Source organism: Abrus precatorius, unplaced genomic scaffold, assembly GCF_003935025.1.
Source record: "Abrus precatorius isolate BTA unplaced genomic scaffold, Abrus_2018 Scaffold7, whole genome shotgun sequence".
Taxonomy (NCBI): domain Eukaryota; kingdom Viridiplantae; phylum Streptophyta; class Magnoliopsida; order Fabales; family Fabaceae; genus Abrus; species Abrus precatorius.
In genome coordinates, this window is record NW_020874417.1 from 28,321,706 (window position 1) to 28,333,469 (window position 11,764).

General features: G+C 25.8%; 1 protein-coding gene across 1 annotated transcript; it reads left to right on the top strand.

The window, feature by feature from the left end:
* The first annotated feature begins 9,308 nt into the window (after nt 1-9,308).
* On the top strand, nt 9,309-9,782 carry LOC113871722 (ripening-related protein grip22-like). Its single transcript, XM_027508821.1, has one exon. It carries the CDS (start codon nt 9,309-9,311, stop codon nt 9,780-9,782), a length of 474 nt encoding a protein of 157 aa, XP_027364622.1.
* The last annotated feature ends 1,982 nt before the right edge of the window (nt 9,783-11,764 follow it).

Sequence of the window (11,764 nt, forward strand, 5' to 3'; positions counted from 1 at the left end):
ATAACAATAATAATTTTTAATATACAATTTATTTTAATATAATTCTATGCAACAGTTATCGTTAACAATAAAATTTTAGCACGCATCATTGTAAGATGGCTAATTCTTACCAACTGAACCTTCATTAACAATCATTAAAGAAGTTTCTAATATATAATGAATGTGTTTGACTAGTAGAAAATAGGTCAAGAAATATGGCTAATGAAATGGTACGTCACCGCATAATGTATATAAAAGGGTATTCCTTGACGGCATGTGTGTGGAGGGTATTAATATCTCTAAGAACACGAAATAAAAATTAATAAATATTATAAAGCTAAAAATATATTAGATTTTATTTTTAATAAAAAAATATAATTTTTTTATTGTGTATCTATTTATCTATCTCAAAATTTGACATAAAAAATGATTAATTATCAGTTATCTAACACCTTAGATAGGGACCAGTGCTTCAACTATAAAGCTTTGATCACAAAGTAATTATATTTTAATAACTTAGCACATAAGCTCAAAGATTAGTAATCTGACCAAAGTATTAATTAGGATAATAGTTTGGCCATAAAAGTGACAAAATATTACATACTTAAAACTTTAATCAATGATTCAACTATAATTTAAGTCTTATTAGTTTGACCTAATATAAAAGTTTTTGACACTCTAAACCTTAAATCAATTTGACTGAAATCAAACTTTAATAAGTTCTATAGCATTTTAACCACAAAAATAGTTAAGTGTTAATCACTTAATACCTATTTACGGTGAAAAATGACAATTTATAAACAAATAATTCAAAAGCAATCTAGAGACTGAATTACGTTTTCTTTGAATTTTTTTAAGTGTGTTGTTAACAGACAGTAGGATTGGCGTTATAAAGTAGAGGATTAAATGGAAATAGCAACTAATAGTTAAACAGAATTTAATCAGAAGTAGATGTTTTTACAGCAATGTGTTAAATAGGAAACAAATTGCAGAAACAAGAACCAAATAGGAAACAAATTGCAGAAACAGGAACCAAATTGCGTATAAGGAAATAAGCAAAAGGAACATAAATTGAAATGCGGAAGGGTAAATGTGCAAGAACATAAATATGCGGGAATGTAAACGTATGACTCCTCACAACAGCGAACAGCGGCCACCGTGCGTCTCCTTGTAGCTAGTGTTTAGCGCGGTGCAGGGTCTCAGCGTGCAGAGGTTTTAGGTGCAGTGTCAGGATGCAAAAAGTCGTCATTTGTAAAATGAACTTTGGAGTATTTATAGGCAGGAAGACCACCACCGTTCTCCTCCTTTTGCGGACACTTCTTAGTAATTACCTTCAACTATTGATGTCCATTATCCACGATTGCTTGTGATCGTGTTGTTGGTTGGGGCTTCTTTCGTAACCGTTATCGCCCACGATCTCTTTTGCGTAGTGGTGAATGTTGATGACTGTTGGTAACCGTTTTTAGATTTTGCAATGACTTGACCTATCAAAACTTTTGTTTTTCTATCTTTCGAGTGTTTATGAGAGAAATCTAAGAGGCTTATTTAGTGTTATGGCCTTAGAATAATTTCTCCTTGACTTCTTTTTTTGACTAATTCTGAAGTTTTGAGAGTTTGTCTTGATCTTGTGGACTTAGAATATTTTCTTTGCTCATTTCTGTTTTTCGAGCAATTCTGGAGGGACTCTGGAGCTCAACTAGACTGGCAGACTTAGACTATTTTCTGACCACTTCTTGTTTTTTGAGCAGTTTTGAGTGTCAGGGACTTGGAAACTCCTGAAAACTTCTCGAAAGGCTATCAGTTTTGTGGACTTAGAATATTTTCTGACCACTTCCTGTTTTTCGAACAGTTTTGGGTATCAGGGACTTGGAAACTTCTCAAAATTCCTCGAAAAGGTCATCCTTTTTGTGGACTTAGAATATTTTCTTGTCAGTCTTATTTTTCGAGCACTTTTAGAGGAAAATCAACGAGGTGACAAAAACTTCTAAAATAACTCAAAATGTGTCCTTTTGATATGAAACAAAAAGGTCTTAGATAACTTTCTAATACTTCTCAAGTTTAGACCTATTTTTAGACTCTTTCCTGATTCTCAACATTTTGTCGAAATATAGTTTTCTTCAACATGATTTTTAACTTAGAAATTTTTTTTTACCCCAAACAATACCTTAACTAAAGATAACAAATGTTTTTATTAAAAGTATTAATTGAAGCATTTTAACCAAAAGCAAATGTCAAATACCTACGATAAGTAGTCGAATAATGAGCCTATTTTTCTAGAAACAACAATTACTTCCTAAACAAAGCAATAACAATTATCGCAACACCCATGTCCCTAAAACATGCAACTAAGGAGACAGTAGAAACTACATAATACTAGGGTAGATTATAGGAACAAGCTACGTAGTACTAAGGTAAATTATGGGAACAACCAACGTTTAAACGAACGATTTAGATTACTTTTTGTATTTGTCTTTATATTTTTTCTATAAATAGAATTTTATATTTTTTTAAGGAGATTGAAGAAAATTATTAGACAAGTAACGAAAAATACTTGAGAGCATCAAAGGAGAAAAGAAAAGAAAAATATAAAAAATATATAGTAAAAAAAGACACAGAAACAAAGATATGTTGTACAATTAGAAACATACGTGATTGCTCATACACTTCTTAATAAATAAAATTCCTAGCATAATTGCTTTTAGCATTATTACAATAAACATCGAGCACGTATAACTCTAAAAAGATTGTGATTTTAATTCACATATCTTTTACTTTTACTTTCAATGTTTATTTGATATAACTTTAATTTTCTTTGACACTCCCTTCAACGTTCTTACTGATTTTATTTTTTTTATTTTACTTATTAAACTTCTCAAAGACCATTTAAAATTAAATTGACATAAAAATTTCTTTTTAAAATTTGCAAGAAAGTATGAATCTAACTTTATTAGATAAATAGATAATTTTAAATATAAAAAATTCACCTAAAAATTATCATTAGCTATGTGTTAAATAAATATCAATCATGTATTTTATAAAAAAAAATGTTGAGAGATAAAACTAATTTGAATAATTTTGATATCCAGAATGGATGTTATATACCTTTAATGCAAAAAAAAAATAAAATACAAATCAAACATATCTGCCATTATTTTTCTTTTTTATAATCCTTATTTGAAAGAGATTAGCAGTGATGATGAATGAGCTTTGAACTGTGACGAGAGAGCAAAGAAAGGGACGTAGATGTAAACGAAGAAGAAGGGATCATCATTATCACAATATTATGACCGGAAATGACCGTAACTTTTCATTTTGTTAGTAAGGAGTACCGTCGTGGTCGTAGCATTTACCAAATGACCTTATTAACACGTTTACTTTCTCCGCGACCACCGCAAGTTCCGCCAGATAATAAGACTCACTTGAGCCTGTTTCGGCAAGCGACCGAAGCTAAGTGCAGCTTAATTTTAATTTTATTAAAAAATATTTTAATAAAATTAAATTTAAAATAAATGGTTTTATAATCATATATTTAAAGAAATAACTTTATTCTGATAATATATATATATAGATACACACACATTTTTTGGTCCATGATTCTGTTGAATTGAAATTCGGATATTGATTTAAAAATGTGATTAATTGAACAGAAAGGTGACATTCCAAAATAACGTGTGTCTTATATTGGTGAAGTAAGTTTCTTAAAAAGATATTTAAAATTAAGCTGAAACTATTTTATATAAGTTAATTTATAAATTTAGTGGTTAGTTCACCATGTCAAAAAGTTGTGTTATAGTGCTTTTGCATATGTTTTTATAACATTTTGCAATATTATTTTTTATTAAGTTGTAATAGTATGCATTGTAAAAATGTTCTCTACTACGGTGCTTATTAAACAAAAGCGATAAAATAACATGCTCAATTCTATCACTTAATCAAAGGAAATGTTATTACAATACAATGAATATATTATAGCATTTTTTTTCCAGAATCACTGTAAAAACTTGAGACAGAAGTATCACAAAGCGAAAACAAATTTATTTTCATGCTTGAAATGCTTTAATACACATGACATTAACTTTTAACATAAAACCTTACAATATAATTTGAGATGATACTATAAAAAATTATAGGATCATCACTTTTGTAAACAATGGATGAAATCTTGAAAAATAAAAATTAAATATTAAAAAGACAATGCATTGTAAAATTTATTAACAGAAGATCATGAACTTATTAAAAACTCATCACAACTCAAAGTCAAACACAACAAGAGTGCAGCATGATAAACGAAAATAAGAGAAAAAATAAATAAATAAATCTTTGTCATTTTAATGTTCATCTTCTTTTCACTCCTGTAAGCAATGCAAATACAAAAATAAGAGTTTGTGAAAGAGCTAAAATTTAAATGAAATAAAAGTATGTGGTGTGCTATTAGGTTGAAATTATAAAAAAAAATTCAGAATTTTGAATAAGAAACGTTGTACTAAATAACATTTATTATATAAAAGCAGTGTAATAGATAAATTTATTGCAACATCTAAGCATTGTAATAAACTTTACAATCATTTTACAATGTTTAAAACTACCGAACGCTATAAATCTATTATTTATTATAGTATTCCACTTTAAATTTCTTTTAGCACAATGATTTAATTTTAATATTTAAATGACAATACTTTAATATTTAAATAACGATACCTTAAAAAAATAACCTAGATTTGAATAACTTATAATTTCACCTGATATCATCAAAATTTGTCATATTAAAATGATGACAAGAGAATAAAATAAAAAATAATTCTGATATTATACATAAATATTAAATTATTCTCAGATAAAATTGAATTTTTTAAGTGCAAAAGAATATAAATTTAAAAAGTTTTCCAAATTACCTATTTATACAGGTTACAAGTAAACAATCTTGATCATTGATTTTTTTATTATTTCATCGACAGTCAATACAACATAGAATGTAGATGCACCTATTTTATCAATGAACGTGAAGGAAACAGTCGGAGAGGAAACAGCAAAACATGACGGCGTATAGATATGATATTATATTCGTGAGTTGTGAATGCAATGGTACAGAAGCAGGCCAGGAACGGTTCTTGTGGTTGTTTTCGGAAACTAAAACAATGTCCTGTATATTTAATTATTTTATACACCAAAATCTTACATAAAATTTTGTTCATATTTAGAATCTTTTGCATTGTGTATAAAAATTGAATCAGTAATTACATAGAATTAATGAATTTTCTGTATATTACACGATTGTTATTAAATTAAATTATTTTTTATTAAAAATTAAAGGTCTATTCACTCTATTGCATATTTTAAAAAAATATTATAAATTTTAAAATTTATATTATTAGTAATGCGTGAATACCTAATTTTATCCGGATCCCCATTTTAAAATTAAAAATTAAATAGAATGATTCAATTTTGTATGAGGTTAAGAAAATAGATAAAAAATAATTTAAATTTTTAAATTTAAAATTTAAAATCAAATTTAAAAATAGTTGAAGTGGTTTGTAGATTTTTAAGAGAGTTGATGAGAAAGAAAAAAAAACTAATTACTGGTCATATTAAATGAAAAATAAAGGGTCATAGGAAGTTGGAGCCTTTATTAAAATAAATAAATGTATATTAAATGAGATTTAAGATTTTAGAAAATACATATATATAGGAAACTTAGGCTCTTAGAGAGGGAGACACTTTTTTAAGACAATGAAACACAAAATGAGAGAGAATTAACACCTTTTAAAGAGTACAAACAAATTGAGAGTTTAGGAAATAAAGAGAAAAAAAAAAAGAGAAAAAATTTAGAGAATTTTGAAGACAAAAATAGAGAGAATTGAAAAGATAGAACACAATAAAATAAAGAGGAAAGATAAAAAAAGTCACAGAAAAATAAATATTCTAATAATATTAGGATTCTCAAAGTTTTATAATCAATAACACATTAAAGGTTGAAGGAAATATCTTCAATCAAAGTATCATAAACCACTACAAGAGAGTAAAAAAAGCAAGCACGAAAAAAAATGATCTTCTATTTATTTGACAGTCAAGCAAAGACTTATTTTATTTTGTTTATTTTATTTTTATTCTTCTTTGTGTGTTTTCTTTCTTCTTCTTCTTACTTTCTTGATTTTTACTTGTTCGTACTTGCATTGTAAAAGAAAAAAAAAATAATCTCATAAAACCTTAAAAAAAAAATTTTTTGTTCCTTTCATTTTACTAATAAAATTTTAATTTTACAAAATCCTAACTTTTTTCAAAATTCAAAAAAAATCTAATCTTGTGAAATTTAGACAATTTTTTCATTTTCTCCCTTTCTTTTTACTAATAAAAATTTAATTTTACAAACTTTAACTTTTTCAAAATTTGAGAAAAATTTAATCTCATGAAACTTAAGAAAATTTTTTCCCTTTCGCTCCTTTTCTTTTACTAATATAAATTTAATTTTAACCCTAAAAAACCTAATTCATAAAAAAAAATATTCCCTTTTTTTTTCTCAAAAGTCATAAATTTTTTTTTAACACTAAAAATTCATTCCTTTTTACGAACCCAAAAAACAAAAGCCTAATTTTTTTTCTCCAAAAAAAGCTTTTTTACAATGATAAACCCTAATTTTTCCCAAAATGCTTTTTTTTTTCTCCTAAGAATCATCCTTTTTAAAAAATCTTAATTTTTTCTAAAAATTTTTTACAAAGACAAATTTTTCTAAAGTTTCACTAAGATTAGTTTTTTCTCAGATTTTGAAAAAAGTTAAGATTTTGTAAAATTAAATTTTTATTAATAAAATGAAAGGAACGAAAGGAATTTTTTTTTAGTTTTACAAGATTAGTTTTTTTTTTTTTTACAATGCTAGTATGAACAAGTGAAAATCAAGAAAATAAGAAGAAGAAAAAAGAAGAAAGAAAACACACAGAGAAAAATTTAAGAAAATAAGATAAAATAAATCTTTATTTGACTATCAAACAAAGAGAATTCATTCTTCTTTATACTTATTTTTTTAACTCTCTTATAGTAGCTTAGGGTTCTTTGATTGAAACTCTCTCCTTCAACCTTTAATGTGTTATCGACTCTTTAAGATGTGAGCTTTGAGGATCCTATTACTTTTAAAATACTTGTTTCTCTGTAACTTTCTCCTCTCTCCTCTTTGATTCACCGTGTTTTCTTTTTTGAATTTTCATTTTTTTTTCTCTTTCAAATTCTCTCAATTCCCTCTCTCTTTTCTCTTCTCTCTCTTTCCTAAACTCAATTTTTTCATTCTCTCCAAAAGGTGTCAGTTTTTTCTCCTTTTGTTTCACCGTCTTCAAATATGTTTATCTCTTTGAGAACCTAAGCTTTATATTTATAGACATTTTTTGAAATCCTAAATCTTATTTAATATATAATTAGTAATTTTAAAATTAAAAATTAAAAATTTAAATTAGTTTTTATTTATTTTCTTAATATCCTATAAAATCGAATCATTATATTTAATTTTTAAAATTTATTTTTGAAAGATACCCAAATAAAATTGGATATTCACATAATGAATATTTATTATATTAAATAAAAATAAATTAAAAAAATAAAATTATAAAATTTAAAATAAAAATACTAAGAATCCAAAATTTAAATTAGAATTAATTAAGATTATAGTAATTTTAAATTTTAATTTATATAAAAAGTTATATTCAATTTCATATCATATATCAATATTTAAAAACTTAAATAAATTAAGAAATGGTATTTAAAAGGAATAAAATTAAATAAATACTCGATGCAAGAGAGAGTATTATTCTGTTATATTTTTATTACTTTTTTAATAAAATTTTAAAGTGAGAGACGTAATTTGAATAATTTAAAAATAATAAAAACTAAATATGAATAACTGAAATTAAAAATACTAAATTTGTGCATAAATTAAATTGAGTTAAAAACTAATGTAGGTTGTTGACGTCAAATGTGACTTACTTATTTAGCTACTCACATTTGTTATATCTATAAAAAGAATATAATTGCATATATTAAATGGAACTTAACTAAAATGAAATATCTAATTAATATTCTACACATACGGTTTTGTAAAATAATAATGAAAAATAAAAATCCGTATGATAAAATATATCGAATTCCACACATAATATTTGGCTTGTCTAAATCCAATTTCCAACAGTATAGATTACATTATTTGAAAAGAAAAAAAAAAAAAAGAGAAACCAATTTAATAAAATTCAATATAAATTTCTCTAGTAAGGTATAAAAGACATATTTCTGCTAGAAATTATTTGTCATTTCTTGATCCCTGTTGTTTTTCCTTTTTCTATTACCAGATGCAAATTTACCATGTTCACGAAAATTCTTGTTTCTCTTCATGTTTTCCCTTTGCAGCTTATTAAAATCAAATTGTCTTGTGTGCTTGGGTTATGTATGTTTGTGGAATATTAACCGATATCCAACTGTGTAAACTATTTTAAACTTTCAATGTTTGCGATACTTTCAATTCGACAATTTTTAGATGTACTAATAAGATGGGGGATTTCATCGTTTAGAATCGAAAAAAAAAAAAAATAATGGTTAACTACGATATGGTTTTATAAGAATTTCTCAAAGATTCTTTGTTTTCTTCCCGAAAAAGCCAATCAAGCAGAAATATCCTCTTAATCACGTTCCTTTTGCTTTTGTTTAGTTTTTGTCATCTCTATCTTGCTTTCGATATTTATCTTTATTTCTCTTTCTTATTATTAATTTCACTGCTTTCTTCAATTCTTGACAGTTTTTTAGAGTAAAAAAGATTTCAATGTTTTCGATAAATTCAAATCGACCATTTTTAAATGCATTATGATGCATGATTCCATCGTCTAAAATCGACAGAAAAAAAATGGTTTACTAGGAGGTTTTATGAGAAATTCTCGAAGATTCCTTTTTTTTTCTTTTTCTACCCGACAAAAGCTAATCAAGGTGAATCTACTTAGGTAGATATCTTTCGTTTTTGGTATTGGTTTTTCTTTTTCTATTAATTTCGTTGCTTTCTTAAATTGTTGACAGTTTATATAGAGATAACTATCATAATTTAAAACATCACTTATATATTAAAATATTTCAAGTGAAATTATATAAATAAAATAACGCAATAACTAACGAAAATTAAGTTTATTTGAAGATATTAGTCTCTTACAAACTAATAAACTACGATTTGAAATCTTCTTATAAGAAAGAAAGAAAAGAGAAATAAAGTGACAAAGTCGCGATTAACCTTGCCCTTATCTATAAATAGAATACGACCCCTCGTTTCCAAACAACTCAATAAAAGCAACAAATTTATCTATCAGTTGAGCATGGCAAACACTCGTGTGTCGATGGTTTCCTTGTGGCTAATTCTGAACGTTATTCTAACCCTTTTTCCTTATCTTGCGAACGCATCGTCGTGCAAAGCCAATGGCTTAGAGTCCCCCGAAGTCAACCCTTCTGGAACGCACGCCATCCTCACTGTAAACGACTTCGCCCGCGGCGGGGACGGAGGGGGCCCCTCCGAATGCGACGGAAAGTTCCATCCGTTGCCAGAAAGAGTGGTGGCACTGTCCACGGGATGGTACAGTAAAGGTGCACGGTGCGGGCGAAAGATAAAAATCAAAGCCAGAAATGGGAGGAGCACGGTGGCGAAGGTGGTGGATGAATGTGACTCCGCGCATGGCTGTGGGAAATCAAGAGCTTGCAGGACCAACGTTGTTGATGCCTCTAAAACTGTGTGGAAGGACTTGGGACTCAACGTTGATGATGGTGAAGTACCAGTGATTTGGACCATGGCTTAATTCAATTCATCATCGCATCAAGATTAACGACATAAAAGGGACAACATATCTACTTTATATTATTAAAGTAACTGCCGAATAAAATTATCACGACTCAATTTGCACTTCATTTGGTTGGAATCTACTTGATTCACTTGAAGATGCATCACATATCATATCACATATATTTGTAATAATATGTCGTGCGAGTTCAGTTTTCTTCTATATTTGTTCTTTTTTTCGGTGCAACGTTAACTAGTTATCTCATTTCATTGAACGATCTTTAATTTCCACATGTTAGTTCCATTAGTAAAACGCGAGTGTTTTTTTAAATTTAAATCAATTTTATCTATGTAGATTTAAAGGAAATATATAAAAGACAAATATATTGTCACACTAATATTGTCTGTTGTCATGCAAGTGTTGCACCCAAATTGAATATATGTTATGTACAGGCATTAAGTTACAAATGGATGATGAGAGATCAAGGAGAAGCAGAAATAATTTTATCCCTCGTCTTCATATTATTTGTAATTTAAAATAATTTTCTCAGTAATCATTTTAAATAACAAATATTAACTTTAATTGCTATGGTTAATTTTATGTAACTGAAAGTGATACTTTTTTGTAAAAAAAGTTAAAAATAATAAAATTTATTGAATATTAAGTATTTATTATATTGAGAATACGAAAAATATAATCAATATTATTTTATTTAAATATAAAAAATATTTTTAGATGCATGAAATCAACTCTAAAAGTTAAAATTAACATAATTGTATTAAATATTAAGATAAATTATTTTTAAATAAAATATCTTTATTAATATATGAGTTACATGTAGTTGTAAAGTTATTATTATCTTCAATTTTTTTTTTAATTTTATCTTTTAAGAGGGTAACAAACATATAAAAAAAATTAATATTATTATTTATATCAAAATTCATAATTTTTTATCATATAGTTCGAATTCTAACAAATATAATTGTGCTAAATAGTAAATACTTAAAGAAAAAGTTTGACTGTGGATAATAATTTTATTTATTTTGAACAGTAATAAAAAATGTGTACGGTCTTGACCCAAAAAAAATAAAGTTGACTTATAATTTTCTCTCATTTATGATAAGTATTTAAAAACCAGATAAAATAAACACATAAGTAAAATTAGAGTAATTAGTATTATTTTAATTTTTTAATGAACTGATAAATACAAATAAAGTTTTGTTTTAAAAGTAAACAAAAACACCAAAGAGAATAAATATTTAGTTAATACATTGATAACTATATTTTTTGAATTAATATATTTCTAATTTTAAAATTAATAAATATTTTAAAACAACCGAAGGATCTCAAAGTGATATATAATTGGATAAAATTTATACGTAATACCTTGATTGTTTTTATATTATTTTTTATTCTTTAGTTATAATTAAAATTTTATGTCAATAGAAATAAACTCAACATTAATTAAAAAAAAAAGACTAAAAGCATATAAAATACAATGATTATGTTTTTTCCTATATAATTTGAAAGAATAAATTTAATATTTCTACAATACTATTGTATTAAATATTTTTATATTTTAAAATTAAATATATATTTTTCACAAAGTATATTTAAATATTTAGAACCATTTATAAATTTAATAATTTTTTGGCATAATTTATCAAAATACATAATTTTTTTATAACTGGATATTGGGTGCCTTTAGTATTTCCCTCGATCATATCATTTTGCTTATAAATGTTCTTAACATATATATTTATATAGTGCAAATTTATTAAATAAAAATTTAATTAAACTATATTTATCCAAATGCAGTTTAATAGAATAGAAAAGCATTATAAGAGATTTAATATCACTCAATTTGAAATAGAAGAACAATTAATATATCTCTCATTGGCCTTGGAATTATAAGTTTAACAAAATGAAATTCCTTCATCAATTACTCTTGCACGCAATCATGAAAGATCAGTAATTTAATATTTTAATTAAATATAAAC

Bases quoted from the DNA above. Each gene is read 5' to 3' on its own strand.
- LOC113871722 (XM_027508821.1), top strand. From the start codon at position 9,309: ATGGCAAACACTCGTGTGTCGATGGTTTCCTTGTGGCTAATTCTGAAC.